This window comes from Micromys minutus (assembly GCF_963924665.1).
Source record: "Micromys minutus genome assembly, chromosome: 1".
NCBI classification, from domain to species: domain Eukaryota; kingdom Metazoa; phylum Chordata; class Mammalia; order Rodentia; family Muridae; genus Micromys; species Micromys minutus.
The window spans coordinates 56,720,924-56,745,387 of record NC_137969.1 but is presented as its reverse complement, the minus strand read 5'-3'; the positions used below and the strand labels follow the sequence as shown (position 1 = coordinate 56,745,387).

At 37.8% G+C, this 24,464-nt stretch overlaps 1 protein-coding gene across 1 annotated transcript in view; it reads right to left on the bottom strand.

Moving 5' to 3' along the window:
* SPATA17 (spermatogenesis associated 17) overlaps positions 1 to 24,464 on the bottom strand; it is a gene marked incomplete at both ends in the record, with an annotated part of 160,591 nt that overhangs the window by 114,586 nt on the left and 21,541 nt on the right. Inside the window, 2 exons of the mRNA XM_080931526.1 lie at positions 11,284 to 11,387; positions 19,356 to 19,406. Coding sequence (XP_080787652.1) covers positions 11,284 to 11,387; positions 19,356 to 19,406 — 155 coding nt within the window. The remainder of the gene's footprint in view (positions 1 to 11,283; positions 11,388 to 19,355; positions 19,407 to 24,464) is intronic.

Sequence of the window (24,464 nt, the reverse complement as noted above, 5' to 3'; positions counted from 1 at the left end):
TCAAAATATTTCCACCAGAAAATTTCTAGAAACAACAAATTCATCCACGTGTCAGACCACAAAATCAACTTACAAAGATTGGTAGCCTATCTCTATACCAACAATAAACACACTGAGAAAGAGAGCATTAAAACATTTCTATTTACAACAGTAGGAAAAAAGACAACAAACTATTGTGGAATAAACCTAAGAAGATGAAGGATCACTATAATGAGAAGTTCGAATCTCTGAAGAAACAAAACAATAATAACAACAAAAAATAAAGAATGAAAAAGGAAAGACACCAAGTTCATGAATTTGTAGAATTAGTGTTTTAAAAATGACCATTATTCCAAAAGCCATTTAAGTTAAATGCAACCTTAATCAAAATATTGAAAACATTCTTCACAGAAATAGAAAAATAATCTTGAAATCCACTGGGAACCAGAAAAGATCCTGCCATTATAGATTTCAATATATATTATAGAATTGTAGTAATAAAACAATATGGCACAAAAGCAAACATGTGGATCAATGAAATAAAATGGAAACCTAATCGGGACAGTGAGTGGAATGTAAAGTGAACATGTAAAATAATAATAATAATAGTAATAATAATAATAAATGTAAAAGAAGAAAAATGAATAATTACTTGTAACTACAGCCACCTGATATTTGACAAAGAGGCAAACAAAACAAAACAAAACAAAAACAAAAGGCTCTGAAGAAAAGACAGCATCTTCAGCTAATAGTGCTTAGGAATATGGATATCCACATGGAGAAGAACAATTAGATCCCAAATGGATCCAGGGCCTCCCATTGAAACGTGAAAGACTAAACTATTTGAAGAAAACAGAGGCAGCATCTACAAGCCAAGGGAGGAAGGACTTCCTGAGCAAGTCTCTCCTCCAGGAGTTAAGAGCAGAAATCAGCTACTGGCTATAAGACTAAAATCTTCTGAAGAGTTAAGGAACTATCGAGTGAAAAGGAAAGCCACAGACAGGGAGAGACTGTCAACTACAGACTTTGATATCCCTAATATACAGAGACCTTAAAGAACAGTCAAGGAAACAAACTGACAAAATTTTAAAAGTGGGAGAGATCATGCACTCAAACAAAGAATTCTCAAGAGAAGAAACAAAAAATGGTTAGGCAATACCTCAAAATGTACTCACCAGTGTTAGCAATTAAGAAAATGCAAATTAAAAGGACTAAGATTTCCTCTTACCCCAGTTAGAATTGCTAAGATGAACAAAGCAGTTTTGGGAGGGAACCTCATTTGTTGGCCATGGGATTGCAATCCAGGCTAGCTGCTAAGAGTGTCGGGGCAGAAAATGCTCAAAACCCAAAAGATAAGTTCTTGGCAGAGAACTTGATGCCTTCCTCCACAGATACATGCTTAGCAATGTTCACTACTGTCTTCGTCATGCTAGCCAGGAAATAGAAACGACCTAAATGCTCTTCAGCTAAAGAGTGGATGATGGAAATGTAGGACTCACCGTGACACATTTCAGTATTTTTAAAGAATCATGAAATTTACAGATAAATTGATCTAGACAAAAATTATATTGAGTTAGGCAACTTGTCCCCAGAAAGACAACTGCTGTGCATTTCTTCATGTGCACTTCTAAGCTCCAAATGTTCAAGGGTAAGAATATAATATGGAGTGACCTCAGGAAAGAGGAGCATATAAAAAGATCATGTGAGGGAGGGAACTTAAGAGAGGACTCAGAATGCAGATGGTGTGAGGCAGAAAACAGAAAACAGGGAGGGAACTAATGGAGAGACCAAGGGGAGTCAACAGATAACACCAGAGATGTTTTACATTGCCTTAAGCAATTACATTATATTTATGAAAATTGCACATATAAGAATACATATAAGTGATGAGCTTATGCCACTCTAAATTAACAATACGAATGCTTGCTATAAGACCACAGATTAACAAAAAGCAAAGTGTCAAACATGAGAAACCTTATTTTGAGTAGTTGGTCAGGCTACCTGTATCTAACTTGACAGCCTTCTTCTTGTGGTTTAAAAAATGGTACCAGAAAATCCAATGCAAGCTTAAGGGAAGGACAAAATTAGTAGGCCTACCCAGCACTCATGAGCCTCAATAATGAGCAGTATGGCAAGATGTCTGCATAGGTGAAATAAGCCACCCTCACATGCCAACAGTTACCAGCCTCTGGCTAACTGGACTTAAGTCCCATCAACAGGAGAGAAATCATGCCTGGTTCTAGAAACATGGACAGCTTTCTGGAGCTAGTAAGGTCATAGATCTTAGAAGAATACTGACTAACACCAGTCTAGTGAACCAGCATAACTCTACCTACATCCTGAATCTTGTCCTTATACCTGTAGGTAAGAGTGTCTACCACCCCTCATCAAAGAAAGACCCTATTTACAGCAAATGGAGACTAGCAAAGATAATATCCAGTCCATTATCATCAAGTTAGGAACATGACAGCATCTAAGCAGACACAGTGCAGCAGGAGCTGAGAGATCTACATCTTCATCTACAGGCTGTTAGCAGAATACTGATGTTCAGGCATCGAGGGTGAGGGTTTTAAGCCCGTGCCCACAGTGACACACCTACTCCAACAAGACCACACCTCCTAACAGTGACACTGCCTGGACCAAGCATATAATAAACCATCACATGTATATTGAAATTTTTTGTGAAGTTCATGCATGCATACACTCCACATGGAGAAATATTCAAGAGACAATGTTCAGTCTAAGATATATTAAAGTAATGTTACACAAAGTGCTACCACACACCTGTACAGAGAAAAAGAGGTTAATTAGGTACCATGAAAGAACAAGTCAAATTAAACAGAAAATAGGAAAATCATACCTTCAAAGTGCTCAGAAAAAATAACTGTTAAGTTAGAAACATGCATGCTTTCCAGAGTGTAAATTAAATTATAATTTAATTTTGAAATTTTAATGAGGTCATCTTTTATCTTGTCCAGTGATTTATGGAGATAATGTTTCAGGAAGAAATTAATAATCCTATTAATGAGTTTGGGTGTAAAAAGGGATCAGACCTAGAACTGGCATTTTCATCTGGAGTAGGAAAAACAATGCCTAATTTATAGTTAGAAGAGATGAAACTGGAATATTGAACTATAAGGACATGAAAATTAAAATGTTCTCCAGTCCCTTCCAATAATATTTGTGTTATTTGAACAAGGACTATTGATCAACTTTAGAGACTGTTAAGGATGAAATTTCAAAGTTAATCATATAAGAAATGAAAGTAGAAGGCTTATTTCCTAAGTCTATGGAGTAGAAAGACATGGAATAAAAAAGAAATCAATACAAAAGATGAGAAAGGAGGAGAAATCACAGAAAGAAGGAATCTAATAAAAAAGTAACAAAAATCACCAAGAAAAGAGCAAGGAGGAAGTCAATGATTCGGGCCTGGAGGACTGGCATAAGTCAGGTGGAGCTCATGTGACTCTACAGCACATTAACGAAGAACAAAAGCAACAACAGAGAAAAAACAATGAAACAATCTACTGGAAGGATTACATTAGCAAGTAATAGCTACCAATTTTCAGTTTTGCTAACACAATATAAATGAATGCAATCTTCTTATTGATGGAGCTCAGACGAGGTAAGTTTATAAATATTCTAATTAGGCCTGTGTGGGTGCTCACTTATAATCCTAGCACTTGGGAGAGTGAGCTGGGAGGTTTGCTGAGTTAGAGGCCAACCTAAATTGCACAGCAAGAACCTGTCTCAAAAAACAAAATAGACAATGAAATAAAGACATTTGCAACAATGCATAATTAAATTATAAAAAACAATATCATAGACAGTGTTGGTGCGATGGCACAGGCTTGTAATCTCAGGGCTCAGGAGGCAGACAGAAGAGAGTTTCCGTCATTTACCAAAAAGAAAAAAAAAAAAAAAAAAAAAAAAAAAAGGTTCTCTTTTAGCAGATGAACATGTTTTACCAGTTTACTCAAATATTTGAAATTTAAATGAAGGTTAAATGAGAGGTTCATTCAACCACAGACTGCCAGGAGCCTCCCAGCCTGGAAAGGGGAGTGGCGGGTGCAGAGTAGGACTCTGGTGTGGCTTTAAAATCAAAGAGACTCTATAGCTCTCTATACTTCTAAAAAACCTTAAAGCTGTCTTGCTCTTTCTGAGGGTAAAAGGCTGCTGGCTTAGTGTGTTTAACACCTGTAGCTTAACAGCTGAGGATTTAAGTAATGTGGCCTTTGTTCTATCACAGCATGAACTGCCTGCTAGTAGGAAATCACAGAAAGAAAAAGAGACACTTTGAAAAGTGATTAGAGTGTTTACTACTAAGTTGTAAAACATTTCCTTTGAAAACTCTCTAGGAAAAAGTGGAAAAATCCTATTCAGAAAGGGAAAATTTCTTCTCATCTCTTTGTCCTTAGTACATCTTTCAGAATACATGATCACGTTAAAAAGCTCATCACAAGTTCACACAAGAAAATCAAATCATAAATTGAAATAGAAGTTTACAACAGAGAATGTTTACATGCAGATCCATTAGGACTAATTATCTGGCTAAACATCTATCACCTGTCTCGGCTCCACAGGTCCACTGAGTTAAAAATCATATCTGAGTTATTAGTGAATTTTATCTAGATAAACCCAATACCTTATCTTCTTTTGTAGTACCTGTAATAAATCAGTATATCCCCTTTTCTGACCTTTGGTTAATTGTTTTACAACCTCTTAGAATGTGCTCTGAGTAGGAGAAAGTCTGGTTACTATCTAAGCAATTAACTGGTGACACATGGGAGACTGGCAGAGTTCTCACTGCAGATCTGACTGTCAGAAAAGGATCTAATAGCAGTCAAACGATAAAAGAGATTAATAATCACTGATATAATTTTAGGAATTCTTATAGGATCATCATTAAGAATTAAGAAGTCATCTATTTGTTTATATAACATCACTACAAGACACTACATCTTTGGAGATCTGCAAAATGAATTGAGAGATCTGCTCAAAAAGGGTGGGCTGATGCCTGGTGATTGTTACATATGTTTAATAACAACAAGAAAAGAATATTAATAGCAGGACTCTTTTTAAAAATGAATTCTCTTGGGCCTTGCCTATAGGCCTAAGATTATATCTGTCGCAGATTATAATCTGAAGCAGACCATCTCAGGAAGATCAACTACTAGTTATTAGCTTCTCATATTATGGCTCCTGACAGCAAACTATACAGTACAGATAATATATACTATATATATATATATATATATATATATATATATATATATATATAACACATAACATATATATATATATTATATAAGTGAGGGCTAAATGAGAGGTTCATTTAATTACAAAGTCTATACAGTATAAATAATATGTATGCACAAAATCTGATATATATTATTAACATTTCAATCAGTCAAATTCCTTAGAGAAGGGTTTAAAGAACTTGACAACCAGATACATTAATGTTTCTAGCCAAGGAAAAGAACTAAAGGAAACCAATGCACACACAAGGATATCTTCTATAGCTCTATCTTTATAATAGTAGAAACAATTATGTCTGTCCCAGAAGTTCTGTTCAAAGGTTATGAATTATAACATAATATAAATAGCCATTACATAATAGAACAGCATTTCTTACATATGGAATAATACTCAAAGTGCAAATATCAAGTAGAGGATTATTATGAATGATTTAAATTTGTTTTCAAAAGCTGATGAACATATGCATAAATGTTTTTATGAGTTGACTCTTCTAGAGCAAAACATATTAAAGTAGACAGAGTGCTTGTTTGATAAGAGGTACCTAGAGGGGTAGGGGATGGAGACAAGATTTGTGTATTTCATGTGAGATTTTAAGCATGCTCATGTTGCTTTGCATTCTTGAACAGTGCCAGTATCCATCACTTGAGTATAATATTCTGTGATTTAGGAAAACAAGTTAAGGGCCTTTTTAATCAGGAAAACCCAGATAACAAAGCACAGATATGCTACCATATCAAAGAGTCAAAAAGAAGCTTGAAGGTTAACTAAGCATGCAAGGGATGAAAAGGGTCTTCCCCTAATAAATAAACATTACAAGGGACCAATCACTGGGTAAGTAGGTTTTACTTCCATGTTAGAAAGAGAAAGAGAAGGCAGGAAAAAGGAATGGCTCTGGTTTTGGATTGGGGAGAGTAAGAGAGGCAAACAGAAGGTAGAAAGCCAGAGGCTGTTGTTTCAAGCTGCAGATCTGCCAGGATATACCACCAGAAGATTTCTAACATAGAACAGTTTGTAAAATTAGGATGCTAAATTCTGCACCCAGTGCTTGTGGTACCTGTTGATTCTAAACTAAGATTGTGTGGTGTTTTCTTTCACACAGAAATTCAACTGAGTTCCAGAAAAAGGTACATCATGGTGTGCAAGGGTGTATCCTAGCCAGCCACAGGAGTTTGAAAGCACAAGGCATCCGTGGCAACAGCCAGCAATGGGAATTTATAGATGGGAGGAGAGTTGCCTGGTTAAAAGCACAGTCTCGGTCTGTCCGCCAGGCTGGAGATGGGCACAGGCTGGCTGTCAATGCTGGCCAGCGTTAACATGGGATTTTTTTTTTTCATGCTACAGGACAAACAAACAAGAAAGACTAAAAGAATTGAGGTGAGCAAAAAAAGAGAAAAGCTGTGAACAGCAGGAACTGCATGGTCTTACAGAGCAAAGAGCTATAGGGAAATGATTGTATTATGTTATCAGTGTAGATACTAATCTACCATCAACATTTTACTCCATTTATCCATTATAGTGATAGAGACCCCAAGAATTAGAATTTCCTTCAGAGAGTGGAAGTGTGCCACCCTCAGACTCCTGGGCTCCAGAGAGTCACACCCCAAGAGAGACTGAGCTCCCAATTAGGACAACTTGCTCATAACTAAAGCTACATGTGTATGTATCCTGGTCTTTGCTTAATCCTTTCTAAATATACAAAAAAATTTAACACTTGTAGTGGTTTGAATATGCTTGGCCTATGGGAAGTGGCACTAGTAGGAGGTATTATCTTGTTCAAGTAGGTGTGGCCATGGTGGAGGAAGTGTGTCACTGTGTGGGTAAGTTCTGCTGCCCAGGGTGGAAGAACTCTCATCTCCTTCTCCCAAACCATGTTTGTCTGCACACTGCCTTGCTTGCAGCCATGATGATGATGAAATGAACTTCTGCAACTGTAAGCCAGGCCCAAATAAATTTTTTTATTTCTTATAAGAGTTGCCTTGCTCATGGTGTCTCATCACAGCAAAAAAAAAAAAAAAAAAAAAAAAAAAAAAAAAAAAAGAACCAAAAACAACAAAAAAAATCCCAAAACAAAAACCATTAAGACGACACTGAACCTGGTAAGGCAAAGAGATTGAGAGTTTCTCTTTCACCCATACTTAACAAAAACCATAAATGAATGAGTCTAAACTATACACTGGCTTCTTATCTACATTTTTCTATAAAGTGAAGTCACTAAAAACTATTATTATTGCAGAATAAGAAAGAGCAAGTGGTGAGCAAAGCAGAAGGTAGCAGAGACATGTATGTGGTACAGAGAGGAATCAATCAGTCAAGGAGCATCATCAGACTGAAGAAAGTGAGGGAAGCCACTCCAGAACAAGAGGTTCTTGATTCGGGGTATTCAGGAAGGTACTGTTGTCTCAGAAAGTGAGAGTTTTAGGACACTGTGTTATAGAATCTGTAAGAATTCTAAGAATTGAGCATATTCCCTAGACACAGAAACATGAATGCTCTTTGCTTTAGTTTCTGTCTTTCTGTGACATCTTCCTAGAAGCTATGTGTACATGAACATTGGCAAGAGCTCTCATTTCAATCACTGTATCCCCAACTCCTAACGTTATAAAAGTCAAAAGATGTTTACTGAATGGAATTGGCAATAATTAAATTTTAAAAACCTTGAGAGAGAGAGATCGACAGAGACAGAGACACATAGAGACAGAGAATAAAATAAATGCTCTAAAAACTGGCAACCTAAAGAGCAAAAAGAAGTCTTAAGTGAGAAATGTATAAAGTATAAAGAATAAAGAAATAATAGTTTAGATATTAAAGGAAATAGAAAAATAAACATTAAATGAGACAACAGAATATAATATTTAAGATACCCATTGTAATGGATTTGCTGTGAAATTAAGTACAACTTAGTTCAGATGGAAAACTGAACCACATTTACTTGCCTTTCAAAAGCACATAAAACAAAATAATCTATGTAAGTTGAAAAATAGTAAATTATCTAAAGCAATATTCATACCAAACAAATGTTTGACCATAATATAAATTAGAAGTAAATTGGTTTAAGAGAAACATTAGACCTTGAAAATTAAATTCCAAAAATAAAAATAAAAATGATCCTATGCAAAGCATACAGAATATGGTGGCCCTACAGATAGAAAGAGCTTGTGCCCAAATGACTTGAAATTTCTGTGTCTCTGTGTGTTGTGCACACGTCTGCAGATGAGCATGTTGTGTGTACATGTGCCTCTGGAGGCCGGTCAACACCACACTTCTTTTTGGCTACTCTCTCCACCTTGTTCTCGGACACCTCACCTCTCAGTGAACCTGGAGCTCAGCCATGGCTACACTGGATGGCAAAGAGCTCCAGGGCTCTGCAAGCCCTCATCTCCTCCAGTTCAGGGTTACAGACACTCATCATGGTGTCCAGTTTTCACTGTGGTCTGGGGGTCTGAATTCTGGTCTTGAAGATTACAGAGGAAGAAATTACTGAATAAACCATCTCTCTACTCCATAGTTATGATAATTTAAAAAATCTTAAAAGCAAACTTCACAAATTTATAAAGAATCCAAAGCGCATGCACACATGTGTGGACACACACACACACACACACACACACACACACACACACACACACACACAAATGGCTAGCTTCCCTATTTGAGGGAGAATATAATTGTTCTTCCTGCAGAATTTGTAATGCAGTGGTGTTTAAAGCATACAAAAATGAACACTTACATCTCCAGCAAAAAATTTTATTCCACAAAAACGATTTTGAAAGATGGTCCTGTTGAGCATAGGTGAGGAGGATGGAGACACCAGTGTTTCCAGGCTTGAAGAGACCTGGGAGCTTTTAGGGACATCCACTTTGGCAAATCTGGGACTCTGGCTGCACTAAAGAAACTACTTTTACGATTCCAGCATCAGAATTTGGTTAAAATGTTTTAGCAGATCCAAAGGCAGAAACTAGTAAAAAGAGCTGCCCTCGGGAAGGAAGACACACTTGAAAGTAAGGACTTTACAAATAATTGCTCATTATCCTTGGTCATAAAAGATTTAAGAGTAAAACAAACTAATGACCATAATGATGATACCTATGGGCAAGTGGTGACTGTGTCACTGCTGCGGGGCAGTTCACAGAGGGAGACTGCTTTTCAAGCACATCAATATGAAACCACACACCACAACACCAACACTGTCTACAGAAGATGTCCTGTAAAGCCAGCTCCTATCTTATTACATGTTTAAAGATACTGTCTTCTGTCAGCTTGCTCCCCTTCTTTTGTTCTGTGATATTTTTTCCTTTAGAAGTAAATTCTAATTATTGTTCATGTTTCTTAAAATACATGCGAGGTTCCTTGACAATTTCCTCTGCAGCATCATTTTCTAGATAAACCTAACTCTTTTTTTTAACGACTTTATTTTACAAAACAAAGATAAATGTACAGATTTTAAACATTTTTTGCTTAAAATTATACATTTTTGTCAGTACTGTTTTTTCAGACATTGAAATAAATTTTTACATAAAACTATGTGAATATATTTTTTTAGTCAGTACTTGATTTTTTTCAAGGGCTTGACAGTATGCATTGAAAACCTAATAGTTACAATAAGCGTAAAGTACATGCAAAACAAAACGCAACATGGAAATAGTCAAAGTCTTCTTGTTTTGTAAATATATGTATATTTTTTTGTTTTCTTTATTTCTTGGACTTCATACAGTCTGTGAGTTGTTTCTGGGGGAGTGCAAGCCTCTGGGGTTAGCATCCCACTATCAGTGACTGCATATTATGTCTGTTCTTTTGTGACTGGGTTATCTCACTCAGGATGATATTCTCTAGATGCAGCCATTTTCTTAAGAATTTGGTTAAGTCATTGTTTCTGGTGGCTGAGTAGTATTCCATTGTGTATATGTACCACAATTTTTGTATCCATTCATCTTCTGAAGGACATCTGGGTTCCTTCCAGCTTCTGGCTATTATAAATAGAGCCGCTATGAACATAGTGGTGCATATATCTTTGTTGTGTATTAAAGTGTCTCTGGGGTATATGCCCAGAAGTGGAATAGCTGGGTCTTCAGGTAGTACTATATCCAATTTTCTGAGGTATCGCCAGACAGATTTCCAGAGTGGTTGTATTAGCTTGCAACCCCACCAACAGTGGAGAAGTGTTCCTCTTTCTCCACAGCCTCGCCAGCATCTGCTGTCATCTGAGTTTTGGATCTTGGCCAATCTGACTGGTGTGAGGTGGTATCTCAGGGTTGTTTTGATTTGCATTTCCCTGATGGCTAAGGATGTCGAGCACTTCCTCAGGTATTTCTCGGCCATTCGGTGTTCCTCAACTGAAAATGTTTTGTTTGGCTCTGTACCCCATTTTTTAATAGGGTTATTTGATTCTTTGGTGTCTAGCTTTTTGAGTTCCTTGTACACCTTGGATATTAGGCCTCTATCTGATGTGGAGTTGGTAAAAATATTTTCCCATTCTGTTGGTTGCCGTTTTGTCTAACTCTTAAGTAATATTTTGATAAGAAGTAAACTCTTAAATGGTCCACATACTACATACATAAATAATCTAACTTAAGGTCAATAAAACATGATATTTTAACATATAGACAATGAATGTTTAAGATAAATAGAATCATGTAGTTATATTGACAACATAATATCTCTAAGTCTTGAGGACTTTTCTTGACTAGTCCCTGTAAACTTTCACTAGTACCTGGGATAACAATAAGTATCTATTGACTAGTCCATGTAAACTTCCACTAGTACCTGGGATAACAATAAGTATCTATTGATTAGTTCATGTAAACTTCCACTAGCACATGTGATAACAGTAAGTATCTATTGATTAGTTCATGTAAACTTCCACTAGCACATGTGATAACAGTAAGTATCTATTGATTAGTTCATGTAAACTTCCACTAGCACATGTGATAACAGTAAGTATCTATCGACTAGTCCTTGTAAACTTTTAGTAGTATGTGTGATAATAATAAGTATCAAGTGGCTAGTCAACGTCAACTTTCCCTAGTATATGAGTGGTCATGTACTCACCTAATTGCGTCATTGGTCTCTGAAACAGCTTTCAAATATTCTTTCAAATAATAATAATTAAAGCAATATTTCCGGATCCGAAAGCCACGCCATTGTTTCTGAATCTATTTGTGACAAAAAAGATAAAATAAGTAAATAAAAAGGTAAAATATAGTACTGAACATTTTTCTTAAAATATGCTTCTTAAAACTCAAGGTGATAATGTTTAATAACATCTATCAAATAAAAGCTTGGACAATGGCCCAACTAGGCATCGTATGAGACCAAGTAAAACCTCTAGTGCCAAGAATGGGCTACAAATTGTTGAGTCACTAGCCAAAGAGGTCACAAAGACCAGCTCTCTCAAACATCACAGGATGTTGCCACAGCAATTTGGCTGTTTTCCACAACCTGACAGTGAGACCTTATTGTTGAAGAAGACGCGATTTGTGTGATAGAACACTAACAAGACAAACTGGTGTCCAACTAAAAGCTTCACCCCTACTGACTAGCATTCATGATGTTGGATGGTACTCTGCACACTACTCTAGAAGAAAAAAATAATCATCAATGTCACCTAAATACTAGCCTTGAGACTTACAACAGAGATGTGTCTGCAAAATATACTGGCGTGATAGAAGTTCAAATGAAACAGAATAACCTACTACGTTGATTGGCTTTAAGGCTCACTCTATGAGATGGAACCATATTCTGACACTGCTAAAGTGGTAAAGAGCCTGAGACTAGATCAATCATGAGCATTAGAGGAAAACATATGACTACTATTCTGATGCAGGAACCTAACAACAGAATAACTCCTAATGGCACACTTTTACACCCATAGCTCAGCGCCTCTCTCAGGTCTCATCAGAGAATCTTCTTGCAGTAGATGGAGATTATAGAGAGACCCACAGCTGGATAATGTGTAGAGAGTGACATATATTGGAGCACTCAGTCGATAATGGGATGCCCTTATTACACCCCTCTCTTCAAGGCTCAGAAATCTAAGTGGAAGAGGAGGTAAAAAGAGCTAGGAGGCAGTCGTAGTAGATTACTCCAAGGAAACAGCAGCTTCTAGATACAATCCAACTGACCCACCTATGAGCTCACAGGACTGTGACAGCATGTGCAAGGTCTGAACAGGGCCAAGGCAGAAAGAATATCAGCACTGAGAAAGGGAAGTGGACACAAAGTCCCACCCCTGACCATCTGCAACTAATAATTACTGGAAGAGGTAGATTCAGTTTCTCCAATGGAGTGTCATTTGGAATATCAACCACACTCCAGGACAGGTCCCATGCCTAGGATTAGCTTGCTAACATTACATGGACTTCATGGTTTTTGCATGCTTTATGTTTGTTTTGGTATTTTCTATTTGTTTTGTTGATTTTCTTTTTGAAAATTTGTCTACTTTGATTCTCCCCCTCTTTCCCCTCTCTTCCCTCTCTTCCCATGCTCCCTCTTTCCCTCTCCCACTTCTCCTTTCTCCCTTATCCCCCCCCATTGTTATTTTGAGGTAAGGAGAATCTGGGAGAAATTGGGGGAAAAGGAAGCATATAATCAAAAGTCTAACTAGCCAGTGTTCTCCATACTTTGTCTCTCCCTCTCAAGCACTTGGGTCATAAGTATGGCCGCCATTCTCACTGCACTTGTATAGATACTGGGGATCCAAATCCCAGCTCTTTATCCACTGAACCATTTTTCTGGCCATGAAGTTGCTTTCTTAGGTATTTGGTCAGAGCAACAGAAAAAGTAATGAATACACCTACAAACTGCATTGTAGATATTACTAGGTCTAATTAAAGTAAATTGTTAAATGAGTCTGTCTTTAAATGTTATTTTTGTTCTTTTATTTATTTTTAACTTTTTTGTACTATAATTATGTTATTTCCCCTTCTCTTTCCTCACCCTAAACCCTGTTCTCTTTCATATTCATGGTGTCTTTTTCTTAAATTGTAGTTATATATAGTCACAAGGGCTTGGGTTCAAGTCTTTAGTTCCATGAATGGGGGGGGGATCCTAATAGCTAATATTGGTTTTATTTACTTTTCATGTTAATAGCAGCTCTCTAGTAGCCCAGGCTGGCCTGAGACTAACTATGGAAGCCAGGCTGTTTTCAAATTTATAGTCTTGCCCTGGTTTCTCGAGTGCTGGGCTGACAGATCCTATCAACCATGCTTGGTACATTACTACATCTTGACCATAACTTTGAATGCTATTTGAACCATGTTAATGCTTCTGGTCTCCATCTGCACCCAGGAGCTAAGGCTGTACCACAGCCCTCCATACCCAAATCCCTCTCGGAGAGAGCTGGTTTCCCGGGAGTGCTGTCACTTCTAAACACACAGGTGAGACCACCAGTTTTGCTCCCAAACTGTCTAAAGATGGACCAGCCAGGAGTGCACAGGGCACAGGAACCACTAACCATGTTAAAAAAAAAGCTGCTATTTTCTGACTTCTCATGTCTCAGGAGGATCCTAAGATTTTACTTCTGTGCTTTATCTTCAGAACATTTCTATGTGCAAAAGTTATTTCATCATAGAAACGAAAACAGCTTATGGAATTTTCCTACAATTATTCAGCTTATCTAGTCATTGAGCTGGAGCAGTCACAAATCTATTCTTCTAGTTATTACAAACATAATTGGAAAATTATGATTTTTAACCAATAAAACTTCGTTTTGAAGCTATCTTCTTTCTGTATCACTTACAGAGATCCAAACAGTTCCATTTTTACCAAAAGCCATAGCTACACTTTTCTGATCTGAGAGGAGAGCTGGAGTCATTGGTCACACACTTAAATAAGCTCCAAGTTTCTCAGATACTCTCAGGCATCAGGAGAAACCATGTCCTTTAGTCTTATTCCCACCCATTTTCCTGACAGTTCAGCCCTTAATATAAAGTGTGGCATCATTCTTGGTATTTAGAAATCATTGTTTAATCTTTACACACCAAGAAAACTTTGATTATTTCCAGGTTACATCTTGTTTTACATGTACTTTAAGCTCATTGTAACTAGTAAGATTTCAATGCATACTATCAAACCTTTAAAAAAAAATCAAGTACTGATAAAAATATATTCATATAGTTTTATACAAAAATGCTTTTTAAAATCTCTACATTTATCTCTGTTTTTTAAAAAATAAAGTTTTTTTTTTTAAAAAACCTAAAACAGAACAAGAAAACTTAAAAAAAAACAAACTAAAGTATGGTATCAATGATGTGAGCAAAAAGAAGAAAATAGAGAGCATTTTCTTGTTTCTTCTAATTTAATGTCTAACTTCATGCTGAAGTATAGATTATTAGCCTCGTTTGAAAGAAGAGAGAATTCATGTTTAGTGTGGTCAAACGACGGCCTAAGGTCACAGGGTGCTATCCATGTTGCAGCATTCTTCTCTATTTGCAGTAAGATAAGAGGGCCCTTGGAGAGAGGTCCTGAGGAAAATGCATCTCACTGATGGTGCCAAGGGCAGCTCTTTCCTGAAATACTACTTACTTCAAAGAAAATTAAAATTTCGACAGATATCAAGACGTGGGAGAGGAGTGAGCATGGTGGCTAAGGGTCTGTGAATGACAGCAGAGACTGAGGCCAGTGACGAGAAAGCAGCCTCTGAGGACAAACACAAATTGGCTGAGCCACCTATGCTAACACTGGAAGGAGTTCTTGAAATTGGGCAGTTGTGGGGGTGGAGGGGTGAGGTGGATGATGTGGGGAGACACAATACCAACAGCCTGGGCTCCTGCCTTTCCCAACTCTAGCAAGTACTAGACTGTAGCAACTTCATCCACACTCAAATGGAACCTTCTGAGATCCTGATATTCTTGGCACACAGTTCATTTGTGAACTCCTTTATTCATGCTCATGTTCTAAACGAATAGCAAGCGATAGTTAAGATTAAAAATAAAAAGCCACCCACACTAAAATATAGTCAGGGTAACTGTACTAGGAAGAAACACCATCAACTCAAGCCGGGGAGGAAAGGGTTAAGTCAGCTTATACTTCCACACTGCACTGCATCATTGGAGGAAATCAGGACAGGAACTCAAAAAGGGCAGGGACCTGGAGGCTGGTGCTGAGGCAGAGGTAATGGAGGGGTGCTTGCTCTTCCTGGCTTGTTTGTTCTGCTTTCTTAGAGAACCCAGTACCACCAGGCCAGGGGTGGCCCACCCACAATAGGCTGGGTCTTCCCTCATAAATCACTAATTAAGAAAATGTTCAGGGCTGGAGAGATGGCTCAGCAGTTAAGAGCACTGGCTGCTCTTCCAGAGGTCCCGAGTTCAGTTCCCAGCAATCACATGGTGGCTCACAGCCATCTGTAATGAGATCTGATCCCTCTTCTGGTGTGTCTGAAGACACTACAACATATTCATACTGAAGACACTACAACATATTCATACGAATAAAATAAATCTTTGTTTTAAAAAAGAAAATGTTCTACAGGCTTGCCTGCAGCCTGATCTTATGGGAGCATTTTATTGATTAAGATTCCCCCTTTCTTTGATGACTCTGGCTTGTTTCAAGTTGACATTAAACTAGCCATCACAATAACCTAAGTGGGTTTGTATAAAATGTGTGTATAGGAGGAGCTGGAAGGAACCAAGCCTTGGGTGATCAAAGAGAACAACTGTCAGGGAAGTGAAGGGCTGAAATTCACTGTGCTTCATGTATTTCCAAGTGTAACACTAATGGATTCTGTTCTCACACTCATGTCAACAAGGCATGGTCTCCTGTTAAACAGGAAGAAACTGGGGTGTGGTAATTTACTCCAGGGCATCTATCCATTCCAAAAGCAAATGACATAGCCACAGTTAGAACACAAACCCATGCCTGTCTTGCTTTGAAGTGCACACTTTCTGCACTACTGTCTTATGTGTACATTATAAGAAGAAAAAGTGCCTCTAATTCTAAAGACACATTTCTTACATGCAGAGGCTAGTGCAAAGGTGCTGGTTAGTATAGGTGGGTCATGTAGGATATGACTATTCTTCTTGAGTGTGCACAACTCCCATAGGGCATTTTTGTGTATTTCCTATTGATATTCAAGTCCCAGTAAATGGGCATTAAAAAAAAGAAAAAACACCTTCAAAAGCCACAATGAATTTTACAACACTGCTTTTCTTAATTTCAAGGTGAAGAGATGACAACTTTAAAAGAATAAAAATTTTAAAAAGGCTAGTATTCATGCCCTTCAAAGTAATTACCAACTTTCAAAGTGATTGGAATAAAACAATTATTGTCATTGATCAGCTCTGAACAGATAATTTTAAACAAAGTCATTGTGTGCTCAGCAGATTACAGCTTGTTAACCAGCAAGTTCTAAATGACCTCTTACGCTCGTCAGATCAGTGATGCATACTCCTCATTAAGTAACAGCACATTGTAAGTGGTCTTATAAATAATGTTTATTTTAAGCACTGAAACAATTGGCAAAACCTTGATATACCAAAAGCCATCTGCTCACAGAACAGAGTTTCCTCCACTGCGTTTATCTTTATTCCAAAAATCCATAGTAATCTGAATGTCAATGGAAGAGAAACAAGTCTTTTTTTTACTAAAATAAAAGTGAAGGAAGCCTGGACAGCTAACCCGCTGACAGTGTCCTGCCCGGGGCCGAGGCACTGGTGTACATCCTGAGAACACTGCAGGACCCCTTCATCCTCAGCTCTTACCTGTGCTTTCTCGGTGAGTTAAGTGTGTTTCGTGAGTAATTGTAGTAAAAATTGTAGTAAGAAGAGGCAAGAAGAAGAGGCAAGAGACACTAATTGTCATGGTAATGAAAGCATCATGAGGTAAATACACTTACTGTTGTGAACATGGACCATCTTATCTTCATACCAACCCTTAAGTTTGGGGACCTTGGTTTCTGTGACTGAGACCAATGCTATTCATTCTGTAGCCACAGAACCAGGACACCATCCCCAGCCTAGGAGACCTTCAGTATCCTCTTTTGAAAAACAATTTACCAATGTGTCTCCTGCAAATCACCAAAGTCTTTACTGTAGATCACCCTTATGCATGGCCCAGTAAATGTGAATAGAATCATACGTAGTCTGAAGAACTGAGATGCAGCTTTATATAAACACATTTGGCTAGTTTTTCCGTAGAGGCACTATATAAATTTTTTTTACAGTCTTTATGTTTCAGACATGAAAGAAACAAAGGAAATGATAAGTTGCTATTGTGATTTACATTAATTCATAACTGTAAAGGTAAGTGAGTCACTAAAGTTATAGCACTTTGCAAATCGGTTTTAAGTCATTTTTAGTGTTCATCTTGCTGTTATGGTTTTTATTTTCCATAAAGCCTGCACTTCAATCTGAACTGAAGTGATTGGGGTGCTAAAATCAAGACAAATCACTCAAAATGAGTCTGCAGGCCTCCTCCCAGCCCCAGTGGCTTTACTACTTAATGACAACTGATTGAAAAATCACTACAAGTGTTCCAGGACAAAAGGGACTCTCTAGGAACCAATCAATTGCATGTCTAGTCCAGCCCATCCCTGCTATAGTGGCTACTCATGGATTTAAACATTTTAAATATCCCCAGAAAAAGCAAAAATAATTTCTTTTTATAAGGGTGCTCACTCCTTAGTGATGTAGAGACAAATCATTAAAGTCAAAGGACTTCCATCCACAGAGAAGAGTGAGAGGAGACCATGCTAACAATCACCCTGCAACATCTGTGCAACCATTTCTGTAAGCCAAGCGCTGGAAACCGAAAAATAAAGAGACCTTCATGGGCCGGAGGGGACTTCCAACATGGCTATGGTGGGGGCTGGCATGTAAATCAGTAAGGATAATAAAGCATTATCAGTTTGAATAGAAAAATATGTCTATGGTGAAGTAGAGAAATAAAAAGTCAGAGAGTGATAGACTCTACAGGTAGAGGGGAGGTCATAAATCCTGCAGAGAAAAGGTGACCTTTGAAACACAGCACATTACAGTGTGAGTATTGTAAAAACAAAACCCTGTTCATGTACTTTGTTCTTCATAACCAAAAGATGGATGCATACTTAGTACTGGCTGCAAACATGTCTTTACAACTGCTCTGCTCCACAAGCCTCTGCCTATCAAATAACATTTGTCATGTTAGCAAAGTTTTTAACATACCACCTAAGAGAAAACCCAATTATAAGTAAATTCAGTTCTAGTCACTGCTCACTGTGATCAGCTAATCTTAAAAAAATCAATCTTTGTTAGAGGATCATTTAAGGCTTCTACACACATCAGCTTTGTCCTACTCTGTGACAAAGTTACCTCTTCAAAAGCATCTGAAAGGAGCCTTTACACTTCCTGGAGAGGTGCATTCCTGTGTACTTGTTAACATTAATGTTGGTGTGTGTAGGTGGGAATCCACATGGTAGTCAGAAGTAGATGTGGGTCTTCATCAATCTTTCTCCAGCCAGCCTTTCTTTTGTTTGTTTGATACAAGGTTTCTCAGTGAACCTGAAGCTCATCAATTTGCCTATGCTGGCACCTAATGAACTTTAGGGACTAGGTTGTCTCTACCCCGCCAGCACTGGGAAAATGCCACCACCACACTCAGCTTTTTACAACAGTTCTGGGGATCAGAATTCAATTCCTCGTGCTTGCAAGTCAAACATTCACCATTTAAGTCATATCATCAGTCTTCAAGTCACCTGCCTATTGGACAATTAGCACATACAATGAACACAGATGTGATAGAGGAAATTCTGTGCTGGAAACAAACGTTATTGCTAAACCATATGAATAATTTTTAATTGCATTAGACCTATGGTAGGACTCTTAGATCTCATGTATTTATCATGATATGTCCATAACATGTCATATGAACACTGATGCATGACTTCATTAATATTTGCAGTCTTCCTTTAGCTCTGGCTCAGGGTCCCTGACACTGTAAAGCACAGGCATTTATAACTGTGGTTTACATGTTCCTCTCTTGTCAGTGCTGCCAGGGGTTTGGCAGAGCTAACTTTTTAACTAGTGTTCTTTCCCTCCTCCATTAGCATAGCAATCAGGTTTGCATTACTCTGCTTTGCTCAGCTGATTAAAAGGGAATTCAGGACACAATTGACTTTTCATCTGTTTAACAAGTGAAGAAATATTTACCCTGACAGCCATTTCATTGTAGATATTCATCTTCATAGCATAATATGCTGCCTGTGAATCAAGAAAAAAAGAAAAGATGGCATAGATTTCAGTTACATAAAGACAGGGCGGCCTATTTTTACATATAAAGGATAAGAATCTTTATACATAATACATAATAAGAGTTCTGGGCTTAGAAAATGAAATCAAACTTTGTATTGAAGAGATAGGCTTCCTAATACATAATGCAATCTTAACCAGAAAAATCTATGGTAGTCAAACTCAGAGCTAATGGAGATATATGATCATAAAATGCTCTCCGCTGAGTTTGATAATCAATGGTGCTCTACTGAGAATAGAATAACAAAGCAGAAATATTCACAAGTGCTGGTGACACGTCGTATTGTATGATTTATTCACTGGGGTTCTTTTAGCCAAAACTCACAGGAACATAAAAGGAATTCATATTTCAAGACGTCGGGTTTAATGAAAAATTCAAAGAAATGCTGTCTTCAGTCGAAACCATTCAAGGATACGGATGCAGTGATGGGGCAAAATTGTGCCTTCCAACCATCTATGTGAGATGCTATGTGCTTAGCTGCCTCCTGAGTCAGCCTTGGGAATTTTGTTCCATTTAATATTCATTTTACCTCCATAAAATCACAAATATAATGATATCACGTCCCAGCAAATCCCTTGGTAGAGGGAAGGTTTCCTAAACTCTTGGTTTCCAAGAAAGACACTCTACTAAGCCGAGATCTATGTTTAATAAAGGAACATTTAGCAGTGTTTCTTATTATTCTAATGAAAGTACTGTGTTGAGTTAAATTTACCTCTCTGTTCTATCCTTTAATTAAAAATAAAACAGTCACAGAACCACGGCAAAATCATTAGTAAAAACATTCACATATATATTTTTTTTCAATGTGCCATTCTTAACACAACCCACCACTGTTGCCTTAAAAAGGGAGACATAGTTTATTCTGGTGCCAAATATGACTGATCATGGCTCAGCAACACCGATTCAGGTTAACTCAAATTTGATTCCATGTTACTACTCAGTAACATGGTAACGCTGAAGTTTTAATAGAGGACAAAGAGAAGTCCTAAGCTGGGCATGTTTCCATCACACTGGTGAATCTCTCATGGAGGAGGAGTGTCACAGCAAAGCAGGGAAACACTTGCTTTAGACCTCAGGTCTTTTGATAAATCCTTAGACTTTGGTTGGTAGAAAACAGAGGCTTTTTAATCCACTCTGAAGGTTTACATGCTTGTCAGAAGGATGTTCGGCCAGACACAGAGGTGGGCAAAGAATAATTAAGGAATCTGAAGAGGTAACCGTGATCTGGACCTGTGATGTTCCAGTTCTCCACAGGCACTGACTTGCTGATCAGCTAGTCGCCTTGCAGAACAGCCAGTGTAAGGTGTGTTGTCTTTCCCAACAGCATTCCTTTACAATATACAGCTGTATGCATTTTTATCCAATCGAGAGTCATGCAGGATATGACTCTAGCTTATGAGTGCTAACCTTTCTGGGAAGAAAAATAGGTAAAAAAAATCTCAACCATCTATCACGGGCACTTCTTCCTCTCGATGGACAAGGATCTATACAAAGGGCTTTCCCTCTAATTCGCCTGTGGGAGTCGCCTAATCTGATCCAGAGAAAACTGTGGAGAACCACAGGGATGTATGATCATCAACAGTATGGGCAATTAAAAAACAATGGGCTGCAATATGTCATTTACATTACTCTCCTTAGCTTCTCTGTCTTCCTTAAGGCAAATGTGGCATAATTCCTATTATTGAGGTGAACTGAAGTACTTACTTTCACATTGTATTTATTCAAGTCATGCTGAAGCTGGCAATGCCAGAAAGATGGCTCACAGTTGCTAGGAGCCTATACTCTTCCAGAAGGCCTGAGTTCAGTAGTTCCCAGCTCCCAGGGCTGCTCTAACTCCAGGGCAAGGAGAACGCACCTCATCAGTCCTGTGCAGGCACTCATGTGCACACACCCATATACATACATGTACACATAATCAAAGATGCAATATTTTCAAAATGTGAACGCATTTGAATAGCAGATAAAATGATTGTAATTGTACACTGTACTACATGTTTTATAATCTTTAAAAAACGGTCAAAATTTACTTGATTGTGCATATCTATATCCAATCTCAGAGATGTAGGTCCCCATTTCATATTTTCCTGTCACTGAATTTAGTCTTTTTCTAGTCTGAACTATGCTTTTTTTGTTATTATATTAATGTTTCCATGTAGTTGGATAAACAGAGGACATGGTAGCAACCCTTACAATATAAGGGAAACTACAAACTATTGCAATTTATCATCAAACAAAATTTTTGTTTTCTTTACTATTTATCAATCTTTTATCCCTTTCATATAGAGACCCCAAGTTTATTTTAAATAGGAAGGTGACATATGTCATAATACTAAGCATAGGGAAAGTACACTGTTTCACTATAACGCAAATACGGTACCCACTCACTGATGTGAAAAAGAGAATGGAGGAAAAATGGGGAAAAGAAGGTAAAAAAGATCGACACCTGTGTGCAAGGTACATTGCACCTCATGTGCAAGGCAGAAGTAGAACTTTTGAGATCAAGAGATCTCTTTGAGATCAACAGAGGAAGAATCCATGAGGTCAACAGAGTTGACCTTGTGGTCAGAGGCTAGAATTTGATTAATGTCAACCTCATGTGTTCTTTGCCATATCACTTGGGCCAATATTTAGAGTATTATTCAGATCTGATCTGCCCATGGGATATAGATTCCTATTGAAAATGTACTTATTTATCTGATAAATATTTTTCTGATATGTGGAATTTCTAATTTGTCAAAATTGGTCAGGTCACCCTTTCTGACCTGCTGGCCACTGATTCTGCTCAGTAAAGGACCATACTGTAGGAACTGTGAGACTTTGACTACTGCTGCTTCTACGAAGCCTTTATGCCCTTAGCACCACAGTGGCTATGCCTGTGTGTGCTGCTTGGAAGACTTGAGCCCCTCATTTCATCCACCCTTTCTGGTTATTCCCTGTCATGCTCAGGCCGTCTTTTAACTGTAAACGTTCATACTCACTTCTGAGTTTACTCCACTCAGACACCTTCATCACACTGATTTGTATAAAATAATACTTTTATTAAGTCCTTTGAAACAAAGAAGGCCTTCACTAATTCCTAGCTGTGTAACATGAACATTTAACTATAATGAACAAACTTGAATGTTTTATCCCTAGAAGTATAATGCCATTCTAAGCTGAAGCATGTAGTGCATGACTGTCTCATATCTCGAGGAGAATAAAGACTGATGGCAAGAATATGTCTATATTGCTTCCTTTGTCTCTCCGCCTCCACCTGTCTGTATTTCTTTCTCACACCTTCCTTCTCTTCCTAGGAAGTAATTTACAATGAAGAGTCAGATAAATTGGAAGAACTCTCATATTGGGCAAACTCCAGCAATCAGAGTTCACCGTACTCAAATATCAACATTTCCTTCCTTCCCCTAGCCCCTTGGTCTGACTCCTCTGCTGTTCTCAATTGTCCGTTAGTCCTGCCTGCAGTCTCTCACCAGTTCTTTTTAGACTGCACAGATTTTCTTTCCTGCTTTTTTGAAAGCATACATATAATAGACTCTGCCCTTCTTCCTGTTCCAAATACTACCAACTGAAACTTAAAATAAGTAGTTCCCTAGCTCCAGTTGGTACTGTTGAATGGTTTTCAAAACTAGAACACAGATATATCTGCGAGAAAACAACAAATGAAACTTCAAATAGTTTTAAGTTACATAATAATGTATACAACCTATAAGGTAATGTGTCTCATAAATACATGCTATTATACTTTCTTTTATTGCCCTATCGCAAGTCTTTGTAGCTTCCTTCCCCTCCCTCCCTCCCTCTTCTGTTGTGTCAGGCGTACTCGCTCCATTCCCAGCTTCCTTCTCAGTGGTGACATAATAAAAACAGAACAAAGCAAAGCTGTTCTGACTCCTGACTAAAGGTCCTCATCTCCTGAGGACCTACTGTGCTCAGCCTTTGATTTTTCACCTGTGCAGCAAGTAAGATTTTTTTACTGCCTTAGTCCAGAGCCCTGTTCAGTTTAGCCCCAGTTCCCTCTGGAATCCACATTTCAGTCTCCTCTGTCTGACTCCTTGAAGGGTAAATGTCTACTAGAAAGGTTTCCCTTGGATGGGTCAAATTTCTACTTTTCTTTAGTTTTGGCTTACATCTTTTATGCATAGTACACAATGGGGAAGGAACAAACCCAAGTTAGCTAACCTTTCCCTTCTTGTTAAGCATCTTGGAAGAAATCGAGAAGAGAGTGATGAGATTCAAGAGAAAAAATGTCCAACTCCTTAAGAAGCATCACATTTAAAGTCACACTCACTCTCACAATCTTGATGTGTATCTAGCGCTTACCAAAGCTCTGGGAGCACAGAGGATTTAGAAGCCCTGCACACACAGAGGTCTGCTAAGAGCAGCTTTGTTTTTCACACTACTGGTGCTCTGAGTGCATGACTAATCACTGCAGTGATTTACTATTAGATAATCACTAGGACATGCTTTGCCTTGTTTTCACACAAACGATCTCACTGTGGTTGGTACACTGATTTCTAAAATAGTCTCTTTTTTGACATAAAAAATAACTAAATCCAACTCTATCCTTTCTCATAGTTGCCAATAGTAGAGTGTTTAGGAGCAGATGAACCAATACATTTATTTCATGATTGTGATGAAAAATCAGCAGAATTTTACATGACTAACTCAGAGCTTTAAGTCATCCCATGTTTGCTGTGTATTTGCAGTATAAGGTTGTGAAGAGAATGAATCGAGACATCTCGCTCTTTTCCTCATTGAAGGTGAGGAATGCTCCCTACATTGCAATTCACTTGGAAATCCCATGAAGAAAAATGCCAGGACAGTGGGATATTTTTCTATCTACAGAAGAAGTCTTTGTCTAATGTGAAATTAAAAGTCTAGAAAAGTAGCTATGCCAGTCTCTTACTAGTTTAAAATTAGCGGCATATTTTATATAGTCTTTCTACAATAAGAACAAATCAGCATGTATTATACAATGGGGTGAGAGTTGATGATTTTTTTACCCTGTTTAA